Source organism: Falco biarmicus, chromosome 8 (genome assembly GCF_023638135.1).
Source record: "Falco biarmicus isolate bFalBia1 chromosome 8, bFalBia1.pri, whole genome shotgun sequence".
NCBI lineage: Eukaryota > Metazoa > Chordata > Aves > Falconiformes > Falconidae > Falco > Falco biarmicus.
The window spans coordinates 30,170,778-30,197,984 of NC_079295.1; the positions used below are offsets into that span (position 1 = coordinate 30,170,778).

Consider the following 27,207-nt stretch of genomic DNA (forward strand, 5'->3'; position numbering starts at 1 on the left):
ATATCAGAGATGGGTTAAACTGAGGTCTGGTTTTACTAGATGCTTATCTTTATTTTGCACTGAGAGTAAAACATTGTGATCAAAACAAATGCTTCATGTTGAAACTAGTCTTCTCTTACCAAATTTGCTGCTCTGTTGCAGGAGAAATACCTTCCTTGTGGTCGTGAAATGACATTCCGTGTTACTAAATTCAAACTGATCTGCAAGTTCTAAGCCTTTTCATTAGGGAACATTTATTGACGTGTTTAAGAAACAGTATAAATTCTCAGGTTTAGATTGGAAAAAAGCTACAGAACTGGTATTTTCATGTTATTTGAAGAAGTAGCATGCCAGCTGCGGTAAAAGTAAGCCTAACCTTGGGTTCCAAATGTCTCCCGTTTTCTGATAGTTACTGTCATAAGTTCTTAGTTTGAGTTTTGATTTAAATCTATGTGGGCAAAAATGCCAAGAAGCAATTAGTGTTGCTGTGTAATTTTAAAATTAGTTTTATTGCTGAAAAAACCTATACTGATTACTGGTTTATTTCAAAATACATTAGAAACTCCTGATTTAGTAAAGATGAAATTGACTATTGCCTTATGCATTCATACTGTTGTGTATTATATTAACATCTGGTTTTTTTCTTTGTTTCCTTCTACTTATTGGAAAATAAATTTTTCAATAGTGAACTTTTCAGCAATGGTGTTCCTACTGGCTGTTGATTTCATTAAACATCAAGAAATTTTCTTGGTATGATTTTTTACAAAAAATAGGATCTTCTTTCAAAGTAAAGGAAGTAATTCTTAGATCACTTTGATCCAAATTTATATGGGACCTGAAATATATGCCTTAGGCAATTTCACCTTAAATACCCAGAGCTATGGTTATGATGGTCCTGCTGGGATCTTTTCAAACATAATTTGTTGATAACTATTTTATAATTTTATTATGAAATAAATTACCAGATTCTTGGAGTTTTTAGCCCCCAATAAATGGATTTGTTGGTTTACTTCAGTTAATTTTAGCTGAACAAAAAAAGAGTTTTGATAGGATACTCTTAGATGTTAACAAACGTCTGAATGTGTTATGTTGATTTTTTTTCATATATGAATATGAAAAAAATTTTGCAACTGTCCTTTGACCTTTTAGTTACATCTGTTTTAAAGACTGTAAAAGTAAACTGTTGTATAATCTCTATGAGAAGTGAGGTCATTTGGGAGCAGAATGGCAGTGTTTTTGTTTTAAAACTTTTAAAATATCTTACTGCCTGCAGTAAACAAGGCAAGATGTATCAAATCCACTGTAGAATCAATAATACATGGCACCTAGAAGATTATTAGAAGCTTGCTTGGTGTCAGAGAAATAGAAGATCTGGGTGGAAAATGTATCAATCATCTCTCTCATCTTTTTTTTTTGTTTGTTTGTTTGACAATTGTTCTTGCAGAATTTTTCCTCATCTTTTGTAATTCAGAAAGCTATGACACTAAGCTATTTGGGAAACTCCCTTCAGTTTTCACCAAACACATTGAGTCCTGTCATAATGGCACATTCCACGTTTCAATTACTGTGTTGGCAGTATGTTTAGGTTAGGGAAAAAAATTTGTAGGTACCAACAACAGATTCTTTTTATATCATTTTGAGGGTAAAAATTGTCCATATAGTAGAAACCAAGTTTGTTCACTTGTCACTGAAAAAGCAACGTTACTGTTACTCAGAGGAGTGAAGTAGTATCTTTGGGAGAATGCATTCAAGTGACAGTTCTCAGATACTTGGCTGCTTCAGCTGTCTATGCCATTTGACTTTGGAAACGTTTTCAGTATGCTGGTTCATTTAGATTCAGAAACAGTTTTCAGATAGAATAAGTAAGAATAACTTGTACAGACCTGTACTTTTAAATTCAGTGACCCAAACAAGACTACAATTTTTTTTTTTTATCAAATCCTAGCCTCTCCCTTTTTTTTCAGTGCTCCTTTTAAATAGCAAATTTGGCTAATGAATGGCTTTCCACAGTAATGTAGCTAGCTGAGAAGTAAGAAATTTTTACTGTCAGAAGATGATAAAGAGGAAAAATTATTTTGTTATATGTGTTTCAAAAAGAGAGGTGAAGTTAATTTAAAAATAGTGTTCCTGGGATACACATTGTTATATTTAAAATTTAGGCTGCTAGAGCACATCTGGAAGAATGTGTATGTGCTCTGTCTGCCTGATGTCTCTCTGTCCAATTACATACTTGTTCATTTAAAAAAAAATACATTTATTTGTTCTCTGCAGAAACATGATCAGGGACAAGTTCTATTGGATGTAGTCTTCAAGCATCTCGATTTGACAGAGAGAGATTACTTTGGTTTACAGTTGGCTGATGAATCCACTGATAATCCTGTAAGTTGACTCTTGTTTTATAAATAAGGTTTTGTAAATCATAATCATGTTCATCACTGTGCTCTGTGTCACTGTAAAGAGAAGTAAATAGAAGACATTGCAATATTGTGCCATCTTCTCTAAATGTATCATTTGAGTGGGTCAGTATCACCTTTTATTTATGATAAAACTAAATGTTAATAGTTAAAAGTTTGGAGTAGAATGTTCAGATCTGTGCTTAGGATATTGCTTGTTTTGTTTTATCAATTTACTAGACTGCATGATCATTGTAGGTTGGGATAGGAATTAGTAACTCCTTTTTATTTATTCATTTATTTTCATTAGAACTTACCAAAACATGAGGGGTTTTTAGATTGTCCTGCACAGTGTTTTTGTTTCTAGCCCAGATACGTGGTAGGTCTTTTAACAGTGCTTTGTATAGACCACTATGTGTCAAGGGCTGTCAGCTCATCACTTTAGCAGAAGGAAGGGACTCCTTTGAACTTGGGTGTTTATAATAATAGTTCATGGGCTTTAATTGAAAGGAAATTCCATAGGACTGAAACTTTGTAAATCACCAGCAGAAACTACTGGATCCAGCTGTAATATTCAGTGTAATAGTTAAACCTATACTGCTGAGGTCATGATTGCTTGAAGAATGCTTCTTGAATACTTTCTTTTATAGATATCAAATATTCAATACTTGTTTTAAAGTGCAGTTTAACTGCTATAGCTTATACAGTTCTTTACCTAATTCCCATTATATGCACGTCACAGTGATGGGGTCTAAATTTATCTCTCAACTCGTGTGTCAAAAGTAATTTTGGTTCACAAAATGTGCAGAATGTGATCTATAGAAATAAGTGACACTGTAAAGTGTTATTCAGTAACTAAGGTGAATTTCAGAAGACATTGCAACTTCCTTTTGTAAGTGCAGATTTCACCTACTGTTGTTTTATCATCAAAAGTAACTGTTCTAAATAGAAGGAATACTTTTTTATCTTACCAGAGGGTTGGGGGGATGGTGTGGTGGGGGTATGTTTACTTGTTTTCTAACATCTTTTAAAATGTAGAACAGGAAGAAAAAAGTCACAGCCATGATTTTTCTTTTGCCTGAATAGTGAACTACTCCTGCATTTCTTTATTCTCTAAAGCAAATAATTCCTAATCAGATTATTTTTCTAAATTCTGTTAACATTAAGATTATTAATACAAATAAAGCTGTATAGCACAGTTGTAGATATTAACAAATATTTTTTGTAACTTTGTGGATAGTTCTATTAAGGCATTGACAAGCCGGTCTCCTTTAATCTTTTTAGTCTAAACTTTGTTTTCAGCTGAAAAGATACAGGCATGCTATAGGAAAGGCTGAATTTTTCGGCTTTAAGTAGTATTTAATTGAATATCACCCAATATTTTACTCAGCATTCAGAAATTTGTAGTGTTTCTCATTCTTGTATCTGGCTTTCCAAAGCTTAGACTTCTAAGGTTTTTTTTAGTTTATCTACCTGGAAACAGCTAAACACAACACTGTAATAGAAGGATCTGGTTAAGAGTTAGTCCAAAAGAAGAATGACTTCACAGCTATTGGATATAAGCACATGCTTTAAAGGTTTAGTATTCTTTGCCTTCTAAATATTATGGCTTTTCAGTACATATCCAGTTGCTATGAAAACAATGTGTCGGAGCTAAATAGAAATGTTACCAATATTGGACGTGCAAGCTTGAAGAATTTGTGGGTTTGGCTAATTGCAGTTTTTGATATCAGTTTACTTTTACACTCCATTTGTTTGGGCAAAGAAACCAGACTGGATTGACAGATATTATAGTTACTTGTGAAATAACACAGCGGACTATTATTAAGATATATTCAATATGGCGGAAGATAAAGGTGAGGGGAAAAAGGGGATTCTGCTAATTGAGTGTAAAACCTCTACCACTGTGCCGGAACGTGGATTTTGTAAACTGCACAATCTCTATGTTTTTGTATAGTGTTAATGTCACAGTAAAAGTCAATGCAAGAAAGCAGATGCTGTGTACAGCTGGCATGGTGTATTTGTTGGGCTGTGGGTGCCTGGAGCAGTGCTGAGAAGGGGGTATTGGTGTGTAGCGGGAGTGAGGGTGCAGCAAATACTGTCACTGTGGGTGCTAGAATACCCTGGGCAGGAGGGAGTGAGGGAAGAATCATTGCTGGGAGAGAAGGGAGTAGAGAGAAATAGCGCTCTGAGGAACTGGCGTACAAACTTCATGGATCCCCAAATCTACCTGCCTCTCAGACTTACTGGGGTATAAGTGTCTTGCTGGCAGCACCTTGATTCATACAATTCTGGTACTTTTGCCTAAATCCTGTCAATTCCAGCTTCTTTACAATATGAAGTGGTTTAACCTTCTGTGGTTTCCCAGAGAGAAAAATCACCTTTTGTATTTGGATCCTATGATATCACTTGAAAGCATGGATATTGCCTGTTAAATATGGTTCAGAAAAAAGTGACTCTTCTGGTTTTGAGCTATGCTAGTACACACCATAATTGATGTCTAACCTCTCTGAGGCTCATGTGATAATCATAGAACCAAGTCATAGTTGAATTAGCACTGTAAGAGACAGATACCTGGACAACAGAGGTTAATCTCAGGGAAAGAAAAAGTAGCAACTGATGATGATAATGTTGGTGTCTTTCCAGAATCAGTAACAAGACTTTGTATGCCAGTCAGACTTTTTTTGTAAAAGACCAAGTAAAAAGTAATAGAAAAGCAGCAGTTTCTTGACGTGTAAAGCTATAATTTGTACTTTTTCATTTCTTTAAAGTTGGTGTTACAATTTCTGTCTTTCCAGAGGTGGCTGGATCCAAACAAACCTATCAGGAAACAATTAAAAAGTGAGTACATGTATGTATTTGGTCAAGTCATATGTCATTATTATGCTGGTTTTCCAGGGTACCCTGATTAATTAGAAATAACTTTTCTTGCCTGTAGGAGGATCTCCTCACAGTTTGAACTTCAGAGTTAAGTTTTTTGTAAGTGACCCAAACAAGCTCCAAGAAGAATATACAAGGTAGGTCTAGTTACTTTATCAGTAAAACATTTTTTTTCTAGAAGGCTTATGTTTAAGGGGAAAGTGGTTATTAATTTTTTAAAGGTATAACATGGAAATTTTCTTTTAAGTCATTTTTGTATCGTATCTGCAAGCTTCTAATTTTCGCCTAATAATTACAGATATGAACTATGCAGTTGCATCAAATCAATATAACAAAAATCTTCTGTGAATAAATTTACAAATTTATATGCAAAGTGAAGTAACTACATGAAGAAAATACTACCAAGTAGAAACAGAAAAGGGAAAATAGAGAAGAGAGGAAAAACTTAACCCCACTATTCACCAATGAGTACAAATTTAATTTTATCCTTACTTGTGTTCTCCTTTGTGATTAAAAAATACCTGAGCTTTCTGCATTATTTTTTTTTTTGTGACATCCCTCCCCCCATTTTCTGCTTGGCACTAATAAAATTAATCTGTTTGTCTGATTGTAGTCCTAGCTTGAAGCATGTAAGCTTATTTTGATAGCAATGTGTTGAAGTCTGTTGAAGAAAATGCTCAGTGTGAATCAAGATGGGAGGCTTGTGAGTTGCAATTAGTCCCTGAAGAAATGCCTCAAATTTTCAGTATTCTTAATTAGTTCTGGTCCTCTACATAAGTGGCACGATTTGACAGATTGGAATTTTTGGATGTCAGCCATTCTGAAAACAGGTCAGCCCCGTTCAGAGAACAGTACATAAATTATTAAAGATAGCTTTAGAAACATAAGTACTGAAACTGTGAAAATTAGACTTCACGTTTGTTTATAATTTCTTTTGATTTGTCATATTTTGGACAAAATTTTACACACATCTATGCAAACAGAATTTACTACTAAGTGAGTCCTAGAGATCTTGGATCGGGCTTTATTGTATTGAAATATTTATTCTAGGAAAATTTGGCAATTTACTATGTCAAAATAATGAAAAATGTGTTATTTGAATTAAAGGGGATAATATGTAATATTCCTAAGAAGATGCAAAAAACCTCCCACCAAACAACAAATGTTGATCAATATGAAGTAAACAGTTAAGAAAAGAAAGAACTGTTTAAATGTTATGCTGTAAATACAAAACGATAAATACAGTATCCTTTTAGATGAGAAATGATTGCTGTATTTAGGTCAGCTCTGCCTTTTTTGCTAATAGGCCTAATTGCCCCTTAGAACTTGTTTGTATTTGGAATTACTATAAAGAAAGAGTTATTATCCGTGGGGGTTTTTGGAGTGAAGTTAGGATGCCTTGTTAAAAATAGGGGGTCCTTTCATGTAATCAGTATTCCCCCCCCCTTAAAAATAAAATAAAATTAAATAAGGACAAACGTCAGACAATTCCAGCTCAAGACGAGACTTATCAAAGATGCTTAGTTTTTATAAATTTCATGAAAACAGAGGCATGACTCTGCATGAGAGGCAGTATGAACGTTAAGCTCCCAGAGGTCAGGGAAGGGGTCAGTGCAAGCTCGTGTCTTATTAGGCCTCTGCAAATTTGTGTGAGGGAGGCAGGTCATGAGTGCTGTAGGTCAGGCAAGGTCAGCGGGAGCTCACCTGGTGTTGGAGTGTTTAGCGTTAGGAACTTGGTAGGAAATGAGGCTTCATTAGTTCTGCTCATGGCAGAAAGACTTGCTTATTAACGTTGACTCCAGTTAGCAATAATTCTGTCTTCTCTAGATATATCTACATGAGGAAGATGAAAACATTGTAATGCAATGCCACCTTCATTGTTTTAGCTGAGTTTGTTGTGCAGGCTTTTCGAGATCTACATGGCTAAAGCTTCTATGGATTTCCCGTTTTGGTCAATAACATGCGAGGCTTCGGTGTTCAAACTGGGGTGGTTAGCTAACAAGCCATTAACTTTGCTGCTGAAAACAGGGGACAGAAAATGAACTGTGCTTGGTGCTCCTTACTCATGAGGTCTGTTAAGTACCATGGAATGTTTCTAATAAAGCATTGCACTAAAAAAAGTAAAATAAAATGAAAGAGGAGCTGCACATATAGAACTTTTTTGTCCTACATTTTTGCAGCCATAAATGTTAACAGGAAAAATCGGAAAAAATTATTTGTTCAGTGTAGCTGTGAAGAGATGCTCAAGCTAAGCATGTGAAGCATATTCTTATAATGTATAAATTTCACTTGTCATTTATTGCTTATTTTTAACAGGTAAAGAAATTTTGCTTTATCTGTCTTCTTTTTTTGTTTCAATATGCATTTTAAGGTGGAAAACGAAAAAGTATCTTGAGGCCTCTAAAGCCTGACTAATATCACAGTTCGAACTTCTTGAAGTTCATACCTTAATCTAAGCTTCTTGCCATTCTGGTCAGTTAAAGAACCTCTGGATGGGTTTGTAGGAGTTGAGCACATGGGCTAACATCTATGTCTGTTTGCAACTGTTTTCCCTTGTTTTCTCTCAGACATGGAACATTTTACCTTTCTGCTATGTTTAGCTTGTAAATGACTGGATTTCTGTGTTTATTTGTAAATGTTTGTGGAAGTCTTTGAATTGGTAGTTAATCCACTTTCTGAAGACTACACAATTCTAAGAAGTCACATGATGGTATATTTTATATACCGTTATATGGTATAAAGAGGTATATTTTGGTTTTAATTTTTAAGTGCAAGTTAATATTGGGAATTACTTAATGTTTAGTTTCAGTCAAACTTGAACTAGGTGGGTTTGATCAGCAATTTTGATGAATGTTTATGATGAATGGGTATGGCTGACTCACTTTTTAAGGAAACCAGATAATTTTTATAATAATAATAATGATGATATAGGAGGTCCCAACAGAATAAATTTATAAGAAAGCAGGAATGCTGTTTAAATTTTCCACTCATTGAAACTTCTTTTTAAATAATAAGGCGTTAGAGCCCGACTTCTACAGCTACTTTTATGCTTGGGGTTTTTGCTGAAAGTTTAAGCTTGTGCTAACATCCTGCCATCTCAGTAAGTCTTGTTGGTTACCTCGCTTCAGTCGCTGTGTCAGTGGAGGTTTATAACAGGTGTGATTTGCCACTTGATATAAACATTTATACTTTGAAATTGTCTAAAACCTTTTAGTGAAATATGAAGGAACTAAACTGAATGAACAAAAGATTCATTCAGAGAAGTTAACATATTTGGTTTTTGTCAGAGGAACAAAGGAAGTAGTTTAGAGGGAAATCTGTTTGCAGTTTCAGGTTTGGTGGGGGTTTTAAGTCGTAGTGCTTCTGCTGTCACTGTTTGGTGGGAGATAGTTCTTGTTTTAAAGTGTTCATCTGTTCCTTTTGCTGTTTCCATCTCCATCCTGACTTGAAAAAGTGAGCATGGGAAGACTAGATGAATTTCTAAAACAAGCTTTTCTCACATCATAATTAATGAAAACTTCAGAAGTTCAAGGGAAGTCAATTGGAAGGCATTTGACATGATAGAATCCACAACTTTTCTTTAGGAATGTAACTCCAAAATACTAGGAGTAATTATTTTCATTTAAATGAAAAAAAAGTAATATGAAATACTCAATGAAGATAAATTTGTACTATCTATCTGGAGTACAAATTATTCTTACTAAGGTATCTCCATACACAAATGCAAACAACTTCTGGTTGCCATATGGAATTATACTGTTGTTCCCACTCATTCATCACGAAGACACTTTATTTTTTTTACTTTTTTAAAAGTTTTAAGTTCCACATAAATACTGGAAAATAAAGCAGGTAGAATGTGAAATTTGCAGCCTTTCAGTGAAATATAATGTATAACTTCATAGCCTGTAACAAGTTTCATTTACAAAGTTGTATTATTTTACTAATCACAATTTAATTTCTTTCCCATAGGAGTTTAAGAAAGAGCATGCAAAATGTAAAGTTCTAGTTTTGCACTAACTGAAAGCAAGATGCATTAAGTTGACGAAAAATTATTAAATAACTTTGTTTTTTAATTATACTGTTTTTTGTTTGTTTCTTTAAATAAGGTACCAGTATTTTTTGCAAATTAAACAGGACATTCTTACTGGAAGGTAAGACATTTTTGTTGTGTTAAACATTAAATGCAGCTTTGAGAAAAAGTTAATGGTGAGGGATTTTACCTGCAAAAATAAAAATACACTTAAATTACTGTTTATGCAAGTAGAAATGTGTATAATTATTATCTGTCCAATATGTTTACAGACTATGAAAAATTAGGCATTTCAAAATAACAATTTTTCATATTAAATGTGTAATTTTATTTCTCATTTTAAAATCAAAACAAAACAGATTGCCCTGTCCTTATAATACTGCTGCTCTTCTGGCTTCCTATGCTGTTCAATGTAAGTATAGTTAGTGTTCGTGTGCATGTTAGTACTGAAATACATAAAAAGTAGTATTGCTCAGTTTCTAAAAAATGTAGTTTGTATAGCATTGTATTGTGATGTTTGTGGATGTGGTGCTACTTTTCTCATGATTAAGGAAGTATGGTCAGTTGAGTTTTCTCCCCCCGCATGTTTTGCTGAATTAGATATGGAAAAAATACCGGCAACACTCTCTGCTTTCCTTCTTTAAATCCATGAAGTTAAAAACCCCCTCTGGTATTTCTCTGTATTCTGAAGTGTGGGGTTGGTTTTTTTCTTGAGAATGTTACTAAAGCATTTTTTAGACAATTAAATATATTTAAGATACCATACAGTGAACCTCCAAATAGATATGGAAAAGGGAATTCTGGTCATGTGTGGCCAAAAAGTTCAATACCTGTGTTGTCAATTTTAAGGCATCCAGTGAGTAGGTAAGTCTGGCAGACTGAGATTTAGTCCTCTTTCTCTCACCCCATTTTCCTTCATAAACTTCAGTTGTTCAGTGGAAAAAAACCAACCCACAACAACCAACCAAGAGACTGTTCACTGTTCAGCACTTTCTGAAATTTGTGATTGTCAGAAATTCAGTTTTATAAGCTATATCCATTTATATTCATGTGTTTTTCTACTATTAAAGATACTTATATCTCCATTTAGTATTATGTTTACTTTATACATATCAGAGAAATAATGCCCATGCTAATCTTTGCAGGGAGAAAAAGGTATAGTAATTTTAATGTAACGTTTTATGCGTAGATTTGGTAAGTGGTCACCTTTTTCCAGATCGATCAATGGAGCATTTTCTCTTAAACAAATCTCCCAAACTCCAGCTACCTGAAAACAGATACGTATTGCAGGTGCTGTCATGCTGTAGGGGTTTGCCTTGGAAGAGGTGAAGTATTTGATAATGAAGCAGGCAATGTGAAAAGTTCATAACGTTTTGGGCTTTTTAAGAATGCAATATGTTTATTTTTCAAATATTACAGAGGTGGTGGGGGCTTGCAGTACATTGTAGTTACATTTATATATAAGATCCTGCTGCCCAGGTTCTTCAGTGTGCAGACTTCTGTCTAATGATTTTCTGTGCATGCCTATGACTAAACTGTCCCTGGCTTTAGCTTTTGGGATTCTTTATAAATATAGGTAAACAGCACACACAGATCTTGGACAGTCCTGTATCCTCTGTAGTGGATTTTAACAAGGCATGCACTCTGTTATGAAACCTGGTCCAATTTTCCAGTTTTTAATAATTTAAAATAACATCTGTTTCTGGCGATGCAAGTGCACTAGACTTCTTTCCTACTTTCCTTTCACTTGCTTATTCTCCTGCTCAGTGAGTGCCTTCATGCCTCTTGTCATTTCCTCCGTGCCCTGTAAAAGTGTCGGTAGGCCTGCCCAGGACCCCACATCATGCTGTGTTGCTGTGAACTTTCCAGTTTTCACATGTAGGTTACTTGTCCGTCACTGTCGATCTGTTAAATGGATTGCAGATATTTAAAGCTGAATTTTTTTGGATTACAGTCACAAAGCCTCAAAGCCTGTATTTTTAGCAAATGTTGTTGTTTGTATGGTTCTTATTCTGACGATAAATGTGATTTTGGTTTATTTCATGTGTTTTTAAGAAAGTGTTGCAAATTATATAAATGCACTTCTTAGTATTTTCAGGTAAAGTAGTTTCAATGTAGCTGTATGTATGCATACTTTTTTTCCATACATACAATTGAACATACAAAAAAATATTTTTCTAATGCTTCTGAATGTGTCTTGGTACAGAATGAGTTCATGGTTTTTGCAGATCTTAATGAAGAAATAGCAGTTGTAGTTGCAAATATATTTATTGTGTAATCACATGAAAGCAAGCAAAGGTAAAATAAAGAAAAAAATCAAATACCTTGAAGTATATTATTTAGTGCTAGCAATTATGACAGCATTTATTAATTACTTTGTGTATTAAAAATTAAACACTTCATAAATTTTCTTTATAAGTACCTACTCAAACCTGTCTTTTAATTATCTCCATGGTATTCACTGAGAATGTAACTGTTTATTCAAAAGGGAAAAGGGGACTTTAAAATGTCTTCTCTATTTTTGTTTGCTGTAGATCTTAAAGTATGTGGGAGCAGAAACTTGTGAATTTGGGGGCATTGCACAATGCCAATTACATCAGTGATAAACAATAACCTCTCTTTTTAATATTTTAGCCGAGCTGGGAGACTACAACCATTCAGAAAACTTGCCAGGCTACCTCTCAGACTATTCTTTCATCCCTAGCCAGCCTCAAGACTTTGAAAAAGAAATAGCAAAATTACATCAGCAGCACATGTAAGGATTTACAGCAGAAGATATTGACTTTGTCAAATCCTGACTGCTGGTGCTGTGCTATTATACAAAAATTGAGTATTTTGTCTTAAAGGTTTCTGTTGGGGTTTTTTTTGTTGCTTTTTTTTAAGAGTATGTTTAATGTGATTTTTTTTGTAGATTGTCTGTATAAGAAATACCATTGATACTCTGCACAGATAGATTGTCTATGACAGAATGACAGGGAAAATAAGTGAAAAAATGAATGTATTAAAGGTACACTGAAAACAGTATTTGTGTGTATTGCATAGCATATTAACTTAGCAGGATATAATTTCAGATTTTTTTTCACTGTTTGAGAATGCTCTGTGCATAAAGGCTTTGTTTTCATGGGGCTCTTACCAGAAAACAAAGAGTTACTTTAAAAGTAACAAAGTCCTTTTCTTCAGTATCTGCTCTTTCCTGTGTGCAAGTCTGTGACCTTTTACTGAAGAGGAAAAGGCCATGAAGCAATGGAAAATATTTTTTTTTTCAGTGTGTAATGTTGTGGTACTTTTTCAGTGATGGTTCTTGGTATTTCAAAGCTTAAGTGCTTTTTGATACAGTTAAATTTAACTTGTAAGCTATGTTTACAAAAACATTTGCTGAATTGGGGCATGTTGTTGGCTTTAGAAACTACTGAATGTTGTATTACATTTCAGTCCAATGGCTTAGCAAATTCTCTTAGGTAGGGTAAAGAAATTAAAGTGAGTTGATGCTAATTTAAGTTTTAAGCATGAGCCTTGGAGAGAAAGTGCTGTTATCAATACAAAATACAGGACTGCAAAAGTAATTTCCAGGCTCTAGAGCTCCACAGACATTTAAATAATACAGTGTGCTAGAAATAAAATGTGTGTTTGCAAGGTGTGTTGTAGACTCTTGTAAAGACTTTCGTCTATGTGGAAGCACGAGTTTTTTTTCTGTTAAAATTTTGGGGTTACAGTCTATTTATGGTGAGAAAGGAAATTCAGATTTCAGGGTAGGGGTAGAAGTAGTAAAACAAATGCAGATTTTCTGTTTGAGCTCACTAGGGAGCCTGATGTGGGGGTTCATCTTAGAATGTTTCTGAAATAGCTTCTTTCTTTCAGAGGGTTGTCTCCTGCAGAAGCAGAGTTCAATTATCTCAATACAGCACGTACCTTAGAACTTTATGGAGTTGAATTGCACTATGCAAGGGTAAGCTTGGATGAAAGTGTGTTGTAATGTGAAAAATGGATTCTTCTGAGATTCATGGAAAAAGTAATATTTATTTTTAGTGAGCCTTCCTGGCTGCTGCTTACAAGACACTAAAAAGGAATATTACCTCATTAGGTGCCTAACTGTAATTTATCAATTTCAATAGCCACTATTTCATAAAATTTTGTAATTTGGCCTTAGTTGTGTGTGTTATTCAGGTTAAGCCTTGTTGGCCTGAATGGCAATTCAGTTGGCTACTGATGAGTAAGAAAAATTTACTTGTTGAATGTGCTTTTGATATTTAAGAATCTGTCAGCTTTGAGAAGTATTTAATTTGCTTCCTATGAGAACCAGATTATAAGTCATTGTCATATAATATGAATTGTTAACGTAAGGTGAAAAATGTACTATGATTTGATAGTGTCAGTTTTATCTGGTAAAGCAAGTAGTTCGAGGTCTTGACTCAAACAATCCTAACCGGTCAGTGCAGTGTTACCATTTCTGCAAAGCCACTAAATACAATTTTTTGTAGTAACTAAGACACCTCTAGTTTTTAAATATTCTTGTCCTATTCTTTAAAGTTAGAGAAACTTGCAATAGAATCTGAAGTGTACCCCACTGCTCTCTGTGTCCTGCTGTTGTTGCATATGTATTAAGAGATCTATACCAGGTGTTTGATTAGAGTGCAAAGACATTTCAAGAAAAATGTGCTGTTTAAATATGCTTACAATACTCTTTGTTTTACAATCCCTCCTCTCTGTGCTCTGAGATTGCAATTTCCTCTCACCTAGGAATTTAAGTAGCTGGTTGCTTCTAGTGTAGCAAACATCAAGCCAGTTTATTAGTGTTGTCATTTGTAATACACTGCTAGAATACTCTGTGTTGTATATTTCTTCAAAGTTGGTGGGAGACAGAAAATTTAACGTAAGAAATAAAATTCTGTGGTAGCTTATAAAGAACCTGGAGCAAATATTTGGGCTTGTCTTAAATAAGAATGAATAATTTAATTCTTGTCTTATTAAAACACATTTATTTCCATGTTAATTGAGATCTGTTTTACTATGTTATTTGTGTATTTAGAGAGAGAGAGATGAGAATGAATATATATGAGGTTTCAAAGATATTTATATTGTTCTTCAAGTAATTTTCTATTTTCTTTTAAAGGATCAGAGTAACAATGAAATAATGATTGGAGTGATGTCAGGTGGAATACTAATTTTTAAGAACAGAGTACGAATTAACACCTTTCAGTGGTAAGGACAGCTGTTTAAGCTAATGTTTTGTTGGGTTTTTTAAAACATGTTTTTATCACTGCCAATGTCACGTGCTTTACAAAAGACTGCAACTTAGTTGTAGTGTATCAATCTGAAACTATTTATGTTATGCTGTGGTATGGGTAATTTTATGATGGGGTTTTGTCCTATTTTGCATGCTGTGCTGTTAAATGATTGAGATGCAAACTGTAATGAATTGTAATGCATTTTTTTTCTTCAGGAGTTTGTAAGTGTACTTTATGTTTAATTAACCATATAGGCAGGGCCAGTGTTGTGGTCTAGCTCACAGTTTCTAAATAGACAACTGAACTTAAGAGCAATTACTCTCCAGGTTAATATTTTTATCTGTTTTGTGACGTATAACTTAATTGCGCTGTGTGTGTTAAATTTAATGTAGGTATGGCACTTGAGGATAACTGGAGCATTCAGGATATTGTCATCTTTTCATCCACAGATAACCATTTTCATTATAAGGGTTAAAAAAATACATTTATTCCAGAAAATGCTGTCATTAATTTCTTAACTAAAATAGTTTTTAAACTGTTTTGTAAACATGGAGTTATCCTCATTAAATACGTTACTCTAGTTATTGCTTCTTAAGTTGGGATCCAGTTCTTACTCATCCAAGAAGGGGAAAGATCTATAAGAAATCCTGTTCTACACTATAACTGCTGTAGTGCTCTACAGAAGTTATGCCACCTTCCCTAGCGGTTGGATTTTTTTAAGCTCCCTCAGAAGTAACCTTCCCTTGGTTTCCTTTGCCTGCTTGGAATCCACTTTGACAGCCTTACTTATTACATGTGATTGAGTGTGCTACAACAGCATTCTGAGTGAGCGAGGTCAGCCATATAAAAATATCACAATCGACATTAGTTTACCAGGCGCAAAAGCTGTTTGCTCTAGAAAAATCACAAGAAGTTTTGCATTTTCATTTGTTACTTGTGTAATGCAGTACTGGACTTTTCTAAAATGTTCTTGGCTAGTCTGTCATCTTCAGATAAACAGATTAAATTGATTACCACAATTGAAACTGGAAAATCTTCTCTCTCAACTCATACTGATACAGGCAGTTGAAATCCTTGAGGTTTTGTTGTTTTCTGTTAGCATGGGGTAAGATCCATTAGTGTATCAGTGATTGTGTTCACTTAGTGTGTTCCTTTGGAGAGATGCAAGAGTTAATCACAATCTTGATCTTTCCTGCAGCCCAGTAAATTTCTGAGACATTCTGGTTTTCTGTGTTAAGCTTAGTCTCAAGTTTTGTTGTAGGAGGTTATGTATTCTGTGGTTTACCATATTGAGAAACCACGTGAATGGTCAAAGTTTAGTAGATTTGCCAAGAGAAAGAAAAAACAAAGCTATGACATAAGTGTTATTCACAGCCAGATACAATTGAACATGGTGGTAAACGTTTTGCCTGTAAGCGCTGAAGAAAAGTAAGCCTGAGGCAATTACGGAGCATGTAAATTTTCAGTCTCCATGGTTAGTTGGGTAAATTAAAACTGCCTCTTGCAATGGTAAGTCTGGAGCTACTGTACTAGTTAGTCAGACCTGCCTTTATACTAATGACACGTTCTAAAAGAGATGCCCTTCATCTGCTAAGAGTTTTGAAGTGTTAGAGCCATTTCTGGGTTAAGGCCGCTTTATAAATGCAATGCTGTAATAACCAGGAAGGTTTTAATTCAGGCTCTTTTTACTGCTCTTATTTTTTGGAAAACAGTAATAGTAGAAATAGGTTCTATAAAACACACTGGTAAATTACTGAGTACGTACTATGTAAGTCATAATTAAGCTACATGTCCCTACTGGAAACTAGAGGTTTCTGTGAGCGCTGCTTCATATTGTTTGCATGCCAGCGTTGCTGATCTAAATTCTTAGTGTGGTTTTTGTGTGTGTAATTACCTAAACAGTTCTTTGTATTCAACCATATCAGCTGACATCAGGGATATTAATTTCTTCCTGTGAAGACTATAGTACCAACAACATTAGTCTTTACCAACAACAAAAAAAGACACACACACCCATTTCATCGTATTACAGGCTATCTTTTGCTATGAGTAAGGATCTGAAATTTCAGTTCTCACAGTATAGCTCAGTAGTAGACCTGCTACCTTTCCTTTTTATCCATAGCCATGCAGCTGCTCCAGTGACACCAGTACTGACACTTTTTCTTTTTGCTCCTGAGCAACTGGAGTTGTGTAATGTCTTCCCAGTCCTTTATAGCTATAGTGAATGCTTAGATATCCCTTTGTCGGTACTCTTGAACTGAGTTTGGAGACAAGAGGATAGACATGCATGTATGTGGGAAGAAACAAAAGTTTAACTGTGTTGCTCAGAAAAGAATCAAGTAAAATGTCTGTCCTCTCCCTCTTTCTTAATTTGATATTATATCTAAATTATGTATTATGAACTTTATGATCATGAGGAGAAATTAAACAGGAAGGAGACAAGGCAGGAATAAGGCAAAACAAAGATAACAGCCTTTTATCCAGTGTGTCCTAACCTGATCTTCCTGTATTGTGCGTAATTCCTCTTTTCCTCAAACCGTGCTACCAGGCACAGAGACCTGGGAATCCAGGGAGTAGATCTTGCCCTTGAAGACCAAAGGAGAAGATCATGGAGTACCTCAGCCTTTCCTTTTCAGCCGTGGAAACATGGTTTCTTTGCCTCTCCTTTGCAGTCAGTGTGCCCCTGGAAAGCTTTGTTGTCTTTCACATCTATTGCCAGTTGCGCTTTGGATTTCCTAGTTTTATCCCTGAATGTCTAGGTAGTACTTCTGTGTTTGTCCTTGGTTATCTGATCCTGCTTCCACATCCTGTATGCTTCCTTTTGTGTTTGATCTCAGTCAACAGTCCCAAGTTCATTCAAGTTGGCCTCCTCCCATCCTTGCGTGTTTTCTAGCACATCAGCCTTTTAAGATTGGCCACCTCTCCTCAGTTCACGTGGCCTAAAAGGCAGCTTCCAAAACATTTAACCTACCAGAGCTCTGAGCAAGCTGGAGTTTCTTCTGAGCTCCGGGGTGGTTTAGTTTGCTGCATCTCTCCTCACTTCCTTCAGGATCTTTAGCTTCACCATCTCACAGCATCTGCAGCCAAGTTTGTCTTTGGCTACTTAGTCTGGACAATCCTTCCTTGTTTGAGAGTTGTGCTGCCAAGAGCATCTTGCCTAGCTGACTGGTCCAGAACCTATGTCAAATAAGTCTTGGTCAAGAAATTTGCTGGAGTGCCCTGTCTTATCACCCTCCTGGCTATTGTTGAGGTGCTAAAGTTCTTAGTGAGAACCAGGGCTTCATATGAGATTCCTTCCACATGTTTAAGTACAGTCCTCACTTTAGACTAGGACTTTTAAATATCTTTTAATTTAAAAAGATGTATCTTATGATTTAGGATGTCCGAGATGACTGGGGACTATATAAATCATACCAGGAAAATATTATTGATGCCTGCCTGTTCTTACCCTTTTTCTTGGATATGCACCATTGCTGACAGTCAGAGAAAAGAAACATAGGCAGACATGCCTTTTGCTTTGGCTGAGTATGGATATTATTATTTAATAACTAACAGGATATTAGAAGTGCATATGAACTCTCTTACCTGCTCTATTTTTCAAAAATAGCTGAGTTTCAGCTTTGCTGAGTAATTTCAGTGACTCTTATGGGTCAAATTAGACCTTAATGGCTAATGTTACAGTTTTGAGCCTGTTCCAAATGGTTTCAGACACTCTGCCTAAATTATGGGCTGAGATTAAAAACCAGCATGTATAGCTTTATTTCATCCTTATCATTCTCCTTGAGCCTGTACATCACTGAAGTCAGCAATTTTTTTAGTGGAAATGGGGAGGGAGAGTAAAAGGTAGTAGGATGATTTTGTAAGTGGAATAATTTTATTTTCAGATTTTCTGTTGGCATGCTAAGCAAATCTGATATGATGTAGAGTGTGTGCGGTTCAGTTTTTAGAAAAGGTATATATTAAAATGTTCTTTTAATTGCCCTGTACCCCAAAATTTTAGAAAATTAATTGTAAAATACTTCTGGTTAACTGCAGCCTAAATAGTGTAGTAATTTTTTTTTCTATTTTTTTCCACAGTCAGAGTGCTATAATCAGTACAGTCTATCCTGTGCAGCAAATTTAGGACCCATCCCTAATTATTTGTAAGCAATTGTTTGCCACAGGAGATGCTAAGAAAATTGCTGCATTGCCAATGGAATAATTTGTTTTCAGTAGATAAGCTGTAGCCCCCTTTATAGTTTCTAATTCTTGATAAACTAACTTCAATAGCAACAATTTGTTAAGAATTGGGGGGGAAAAGCAACTCAAAAACAAACCCAAAAAACAGAAGACATAGCTGCTTTTTTATTTCTTTATTTATTAACTGATGGCAAAGATAGGAAAGAAAAAAGAAGTGGGAAGAGATTTGAATAAGCATAATTCAAAGGCTAATAGTCACAGGCTCCCTTTAAGTTATTGGAGATAGAAACACTCTCAACCAATTAGGACATCCAGGTTAGGTTCCTGCTCTGAAAAATCCCCTGGAGGAAAATGTCTCCATTTGATTCAGTTAACAAGATAATTTCTATATATAGATATCCAACTTAGGTGTCTGTTAATGTTTTACTTCTCATCCTTCCTAGTCTAGAGGGGTTTTTATTCAACAAGGTGATTAATATGCAAGTAGTAATTTTGATCACTATTGAGGTCCCTGTATATTCTTAATGAATAAGCTTATCTCAGAAATTGTAGCACTGTCTTAATGGATGTGGGGTTTGGGTTTTTTGGTTTTTTTGGGGGGGGAGGAGTCGTTGGGGTGTTGGGGTTTTTTTGGCGCGCTTTTTCCTGTTTTCTTTTTTTACTTTAAAAGTAAATAAACGTAAAGCTTTTTTTTACTTTACCGAACTTGAAGTACAGGGAACATGAGATGATAGTTCAGATTAGTAAGGGTGCTCCTTATAAACATGCTGTGTAAAAGGTTGATTGCAAGCACTGAAGAGTTTGCTGTGTAATTTCCTGCAAAGTAACTGTGATCTAGGTTCTCTTTTGCTTTGAGATTCATGACAATTGTCAGTGAAATCTCCTTTGAGTGAAATAGCATTTTAATTTAGTGTTCTGCGGTTTTCAGCATCTTATTAGTTGTTCCTTGCAAATTCACAAGATTTACTGTTTTTTCTTGTTACAATTGTAACCTTGCTTTTATTCCTGACCAAAATAATATTCCTGTATATTTAATAAAGGGTGTGCACTATCATAATATTGTGTTTCTTTGAAAAAGTATATAATTAGATTGTGACGGAAATATGGCCTGTCTTTTCCCAATTAGCATCACTAGTGTTGTAGTGACCATCTAAAATTGTCAAGAATTACCGTCAGCACCTTCTATGTTTATAGATAACCTGCAAGACAAAATTATCTATAGGCTGATTTTTCCCAGTCTTGTGATATTTAGAATGTTTTTTCCTCCTCATAATGTGATGCTTTTGATTTGTTTTGGTTTTTACACTTCACAAATACCAAGATCATGAGTCCTTATCTCAGTGCTTGTATTTTGTCATAGCTATTTTAGTAAAACAAGTTCTGGTTATATTTAAAGACATGTAAGAACATAGAGAAAGAATGTCTTTCAGGAATCAGGTGAAGTTCAAAGTATTTTTTCATATTCTAAGGGATAATTAAAGTGGTCTAAAAAAAAAAAAAAATCTGGTTGGAATGACCTCAGGATAGAATAGCTCTTTGGACTTTGGAACTGGGAAAAGATACTTAAATTACCAGCTGCCTTGGGTTTAGGGTGGAAACAAGTGAATTTGATAACTTAAATATACGGCTCATAAATTTCAAATTATACAACCTGTTTTGTATAATCTTTGATATCTTCTGTCTATGGAAATTTCATGGAAATGAAATGAACTCTGTTCTCTCTAGAAAGTATATTTTCAGTAGGTGTATTTAAGCCTTTAACCATGATTCAGTATACTAAGTGTTTAAATATTGTGATTTTATTTTTCACTTAGGTTGAAGATTGTAAAAATTTCTTTTAAGTGCAAACAGTTTTTTATTCAACTTAGGAAAGAATTGGTGAGTACTGTTTTAAATTACATCTCAAAAAATGAGAGAGCAATGAAATTTCTCTATGCTGCACATTTACATTATGCTGACAGATATGTTGATTCTTGCCTTTATCTGCAATTAAAAGGCCACTTTCACTAACATTCTGGCGATCTCAGTTCTCAAATGGGCCATTACAATGCTTTAGAAGACGTTTTTTCATTTGATTTACCTTATATTTTACATACGTTTATTTTTACATTTGTATGCAGGAAATGTAACTTGCTTATATAAGATGAATGTTGAAAAGGTTAAAAGTAAATCAATATTAAATTTAAATTTCAGAAGAAACCAAATTAAAGGTAATGCTTAATGCTGCTTCAGTTGTGTATGTGCTTGTAAATAAAGGTTTGATTAAAACATGCTGATTTGTATTATTTAGATTTAGTAATACAAAGTTGACTTTATTACTTATATTTAAACAGAAGAGATAAGAATGTCTTTGCAGTTTTAAATTACGTATGGTAATTTTTTAATGCCTTCTTCTAAATTGGTTGGGGAAAAAGTTGAAGCTTTCTGTGAGCAATGTATGTTTCACTGCTTATGGTGTGTGTTTGCTACCCTGTGAAGCAGCACAGGACCACTGCACATTTAATTCAGCAAGAAATGGATTGTTCCATACCTCCAAGAGATTAGTGTAAACCCATCACAGACACATCACTGGGGAAAGATGGAGGAATTAATTAAAAATATGACTATTTGATTAACTAATCAGTTTAGTTAAAAGGTATCAGTTCAGAAGTAGGATAACAGGACTTAGAGGATTTTGGAGTAATTATGTGTAGAAAGAAAAGAATCTTGTCTATTACATGAAATAAACAGGAGGATCTGTCAACATGAGCAGATATTATGCAACGTGAGCAGAAAAAAGGTAATGATACAAAAAAGGGGGGGACAGGGAGTATTTAATCGTGGTGACACAGGTATTTCTTAATACGCTGCAGGAGCTACTGGCTAGTTCTCAAAGGCAAACTGATCTCTGACAGCCCAGAGGTCAAATTTTGTCTTGATACCAGTGTGTGCAACTTCCATTACAGTTGCGGGAATGTTGTCTTTAGATCTGAGACAAGAATTTGGGTTTTTATTTGGAATTCAGAAATTTTGAACTATAGTTGTTTTCTAAATCAGAACTTGAGGAAAAGGTTGTAGTAGCAGAGTTCAGAACAGCGAGGACTGAGATACCTACATATAAAATTGGATTGGATTTTGTATGAGTATTTTCTTTCTGCAAAAAAAAGATATGCATATAATTGACAGTAATATAAAGATAGGTTTCTCATCTTGTTTTTACTGTTGCTTTTTAATACTCTGTATATTTACTTGCACCAGAATGTAGTATATGTAACTAATGTAATTTCTTTTCTGAGTCGTCTTACCCAAGCCAAAAATTAAAAAGCTTTGTGCTGTTTTTCTTTAAACTCTATGTATCAGATGGAATGAATGAAAATTAAGCTTTTGACATCAGTTTTCAAGTCATGAATATCTTAAGATCAAAGCTTAAATTTGGCTTCCAAAGAAGGCATACTTAAACTAATTTAAATCAAACTTAATATTAACATTGTTATTTCCAGAGTTACTTTCCCCGAGTAGACTCATAGGATAAGATTCATCTCACCTATATTCATCTTCATTTAGGTTAAAAGAACGTATTTTCTGTTTCATGATCACTAGCTAACCAAAGCTAATTATTAGACTTCCTCTAAAGTAACCAGATACATGCAAGGGGTGAAACATCTTGCATGAATTGGAAGTACATTTTAGGATGCATTAAGTTGCTCTCTGGTGGGTATGTGCTTACTTTTGCTTTCACTCCCATTAACAATAAAGAGCACAAATGGCTCTCTTTAGGCAGCAGAAACTAGGTGAAGTGACTCAGTGATTGCACATTTGGTATGTAAAATACCTCTGATCTAGTGCTTTGAGTGTATATTTAAAAGCACTGATTTACAATACGGCAGTGAAAATACAGTCACGGTATGCTGATGATGTTTAAAAGTTGTGTGTAAATATATCATAAATTGTACAGCTGAGTAACCATATTTATTCAGCTGCGAAGCTGAGATGCTATAGAATATTAAATTAGTGGACTTTGGATAGGAATTTTCTAGTGTTTTTGTTTTTTTCCAAACTGGGCTGCATATGCCCTAGTTTAAGCAGTCCTAAAAAGATATTTTTCAAATAGTGTTAATGAGCGTTGAGAGCTTTTAATTTCAACGGACCTCAAAAGTGCAAGTGCCTTATCTTCTAATCACCTATTAAATTTATTCCCTGACTTGGCATTGCTTAGAGGCATCAACATAAGTAAAGAATTATTTGCCTGCTTTTAATAGATTATATCTGTGTTTAAATAAATCACTTAAGTCAGATGAAGCAGTTTAACGTCAAAGTCATTTTCCACTGGTAGCATAATATAGTCTTGAATGGAAGCTGATTTCGTATTCTGACTGCTATATACCGGGAGCACACATCCACCAGAGTAGATTTTCTTTCCATTGTTTCTTTATGGTTTTGTGGGGGTAAAAGAATGTTGTATGTATGACTTACTCATCTGACACAAAAAGCTCTCTGAGCTTTAACTTCAGTGGCAGGTTTTTTTCACCATATTTTGTGTATTCTGCCTGTTCTGTATGCTGCTTCCCTCACATGCTTTGAAGCTGTTTGAGAATTATTAAGTAGTTTCATTTTTCTGCATGTTTCCCTAAGCTTCTAGGTTTAGGTAGTTGCACTCTTGGCTGTTGTAATGTCAATAGTTAGCATCAAACTCTTAGCAAAATCCAATCCAATATACTTTAGTGGTCTTGATTCTTTAGCAGCCAAATAAGCTGTTCAGCATGTTTCTTTGCTTTTTTAGAGCCCTGATATTCACCGAAAAATTACTTGAGTCTGTAAAAAACCAATATAATAGGTTTTGTCCATGACCAAGACCTGGTTTCAGTGAGAGGCCAAAATGATTTATTTTCTTTTTAATTTTATATATATTTTTTTTTGTCTTGCTGACTTTTAGACAGAATGTGGGCTAGAATCACAAGGCAATATATGAGTTTATCTGCCCAAGTACATACTTGATCTTAAATAACACTGGCATTCATTAGATGCCTAGTTGATTGTTGCCTAATCGTATTGAAGATTTTGCGTGACAAGCAGATACTGTTGGCACAATCTGTGTTGCATTTAAGCTTCCACAGGACTTTTTTCCACTATTTGTGGAACATCTTGAGTCTCTGGAGCGTCTGCCGCCTATAAAGCACAAGTCCTTTTGTGTCTCTCAGAGATGGGGGTAGGGAATTTTTGCTTTGTTCTGGGATTTTTCTTTGTTTAGGCCAAGTGAAAGGGACCCACTAGAGAATATGTTTTTCAGCCCAGTTTCTCTCTTGAGCAGTGAAAGATCTGCTCTGAAGTCCCTGTTTCAAATCAGGCAAAGGTGGGTTTGAATGAATGTCCCCACCCAAGGTGAATGTTAAGGGCTGAGCTGTTGTATGAGAAGGAGGCACCAATATAGATTCTGCTTTTTTTGTTTGGTTTTTTTGTTCTTTTAATAAAATGAACCACAAATATGACTTAGACCTTTCTTTCCCCTATCCCTCCAGTGTTTCATCTTGGATTCTATAGGTAGCCTGCTATATGGTGTACATCTGTAAGGTTATGCTTTAAATTAACTTATATGGTAATATTTGCCTTACCTGAAGTGTCATGCTTGGGCCCTGAGCCTCATCACTGGTATTGCCTTCCAGCTGCTTCACTCTTCTCTCCCTCTGTAGCAAGCAGACCATTTTCCTCTCTGCAGTAGGAAGCATGGACAAAATTAGTGAGATAGTGGTTTCAGAGCAGAATCCAACTGCGACTCCCTGAAGTAGTCTTCTAACACTGTCTCAACAGACCTAAAATACCTGTATGTCATTGACATACTATAGAGCATTCAGCATCTTCTTGGAGCCTTGTGGTATAAAAACGTTTTTGTAAGCTGCAGTACAACAGTTCTGTTACTTTATGTGCTTTTGGCTGAAGTACCATGGACATTGTAAGTGTTACCTTGGGGTCTTATACTGAGCCCGCATTGATTCAAGCCTACTATTTTCAGGGAAAACAGGGTCAATCTTATTCTAAATCCAGCTACCAGATAGCAGTAGAACAAGGGCTTGCACCCCAGAATCATCAGCAAAGATGAATTTCAAGTGCCCAGCTTATGTTTAGGTATTACAGAACCAGCAAGGGTGGATAGAAAAAGGATGGGTGCACTTAGGAGCCAATATCTTACACTTCTTTACATTAAGGATTGATTCCTCGCTGTAATTGAGATCAAGGGTAGGGTTTGAGAATCAGTTCTCTCTGTACTGCAATGAAAGCCTTAAAAGCTATGAATAGAACTATTGTTAAGGTACCTTTAAAGCTCTAACACACCAAGTTCCTGTGAAAGTGCTGTTTCGCATTACAATTAAGCTGATCTAGCTGCAGCTCCTTCTCATCATGCGATACCAGCTCCTCCTTCATGCTTCATGCCTGATCTAGTGATCTAGTGGCATGAGAATCAGATCAGCTTGTTCTGCGAAGTAACAAACTAGGGGAAACAGGAGGATTTCCCCACCCCCATCCCCCATAATTACAATGCTTTGAGAGACATGAACATGCATGATCAGCAGCTCATATAAGTTGTCAAATTCTATTTTCCAACAGTTTAAAAGGCTGACAGAGCATTAACATTTGCTACAGCATGAGAACTTCTTGTTGGAATCTAAAATCTTGGTGGGTTCATCCTTTACTGGATGCAGATGACACAGTCCATAAATTTTACATAGTTGCTCTTTTGCGGTATAGTAATGTATCTTGTTTATATTATGTTATTTATGTTATTGATAAAGTCTTTTTTAACTGAATAGGTAATGGACTTTATATCTGTTACCTTGTTTGTGGCTTTTAATTTTTAAGTACTTCATTTAATATGTCTAGAAAATACAGGGCACAGTTGGCAGTACTTGGATATTAAAACAAGAGAAATAAGTAAATTTTGTGAATTAAAGTAAAATATCAGGTTTTATTTTCTTGCATGTAATTTCTTGAATTTCATCAATAGATACTCAGGGTTGCTGTTTACTTTTAAAATACATTTTATTCTTTACCCTAAATTCCTCATGTGGCTGAAAATACTGTGTCCGTCTTAGCCATTAGTCTCAACTTCCCAAGTACAGTGCTGGGAGAAGAGTTGCAGGTCTACATCTGGGTATCTCAGCAGATCTAAAGATAAGCAGGCCAGCAAAAGCTTAACTTGGAAAAGGAGTTTACTTTTAAGTGAAAGCAGTTTAGGTGTGCTAAATGTTGTGGAGGATTTAGTACTGTGAAGAGAAAGCAGAGTGATGATGGTGTTTTCTGACCTACAAAGGTTGTAATCAAGCTCCCTCAACAGGCAGAATATCTTAGCTTGCTTACAGTTTTGCTTATTTCCTTTACCAGGAGCCTAATTGATCATTTAGAAGTAGACTCAGTTGCTCTTGAGATCAATAGCTGTTACCAGTCTTTAATTGGCAAGTGTGCATGACAATTCCTCATCTTAACTGTTGTAATCTTGAAACAAGGAGGCATGTTGCCTTTGAGTTCTTGAATCACAGACATTTTTTTAAATGTCCTACCTTTTGGGACCATTTCTTGCCATCTAGACTTGTTTCAGTATCACTAAACAGACTGTTAAACTTTGAGCAGGCTCATTAAGAAAAAAAAAGAAAAAAACCTTTAAAGACAACTTAGAGGTATTTTAAAAAGGTTTATAATACATAAAGTTAATGTAAAATTCAAAGAGCGTATTTTTTTTTAAAAAAAGCTAAAAGTATATATCTTAATTTCAAAAGTAACTTTGAACAATTTTTATCTGAAATGATTTTTTTCTCCTCTTTAGCATGAATCTAGAGAAACATTATTGGGATTCAATATGGTGAATTACCGCGCATGTAAGAATTTGTGGAAAGCTTGTGTTGAACATCACACATTCTTCCGTTTGGATAGACCGCTCCCCCCTCAGAAGAACTTCTTTGCACATTACTTCACTTTGGGTTCCAAGTTCCGGTACTGGTAAGTGCTGATTTAAAATATGTGGGAAAGAGCATAAGCTAACAGGGAACTCATCAATAAACATAGGGAATTATTTAGAATCCTGGTTATAAGGTGCCATAATTCAAGCAGTTTTTCCATCCTGCAACTGTTCCCCTTCCCTGTTGGCCTAAGTTTCAAATGTTGCCAGTAAATTTCTAGAATAGGTTGAAAATATAATTATTGTATTATTAGTGGTTGTTATCAAGCTAGTACTCTCGAGATTGTCTCACAGGCTGCATTTCTAAATAAAGATCAAACAGAAATTAATGAAAAGAAGATTGTACAAGTAAAGCCCATTTAAGATAGATGCATGCTAATAGAAACTAGGTGAAGACAAGAGACATACATATTCTGTACCAAAACCAGAAGTTCAGAAAATAAGGATAAAATTAAGTCTGTAACTTCTAAGGATGAACTTAACATAATTGCAAAAATCTTGGAGGTGCAAAGAATGACTGTGGAATAACTATAATCCCCAAGTATAATTTCTATCGATGGAGTAGGTGGTGTTGGTTTTTAGTGTATTATGCTTTTC

At 35.0% G+C, this 27,207-nt stretch overlaps 1 protein-coding gene across 3 annotated transcripts in view; it reads left to right on the forward strand.

Moving 5' to 3' along the window:
* The window catches only part of PTPN4 (protein tyrosine phosphatase non-receptor type 4), a 118,387-nt gene that overhangs the window by 48,165 nt on the left and 43,015 nt on the right, over window positions 1-27,207 (forward strand). For all 3 annotated transcript variants that reach the window (XR_008823498.1, XM_056349045.1, XM_056349046.1), the window contains 10 exons: window positions 2,251-2,358; window positions 5,171-5,213; window positions 5,311-5,389; window positions 9,359-9,403; window positions 9,642-9,694; window positions 11,917-12,037; window positions 13,141-13,228; window positions 14,393-14,481; window positions 20,501-20,564; window positions 26,479-26,651. Coding sequence is in view for 2 of the 3 variants with exons in the window: in XM_056349045.1 (XP_056205020.1) it covers window positions 2,251-2,358; window positions 5,171-5,213; window positions 5,311-5,389; window positions 9,359-9,403; window positions 9,642-9,694; window positions 11,917-12,037; window positions 13,141-13,228; window positions 14,393-14,481; window positions 20,501-20,564; window positions 26,479-26,651 (863 nt within the window). In the remaining variant the exon portion in view is untranslated. The remainder of the gene's footprint in view (window positions 1-2,250; window positions 2,359-5,170; window positions 5,214-5,310; window positions 5,390-9,358; window positions 9,404-9,641; window positions 9,695-11,916; window positions 12,038-13,140; window positions 13,229-14,392; window positions 14,482-20,500; window positions 20,565-26,478; window positions 26,652-27,207) is intronic.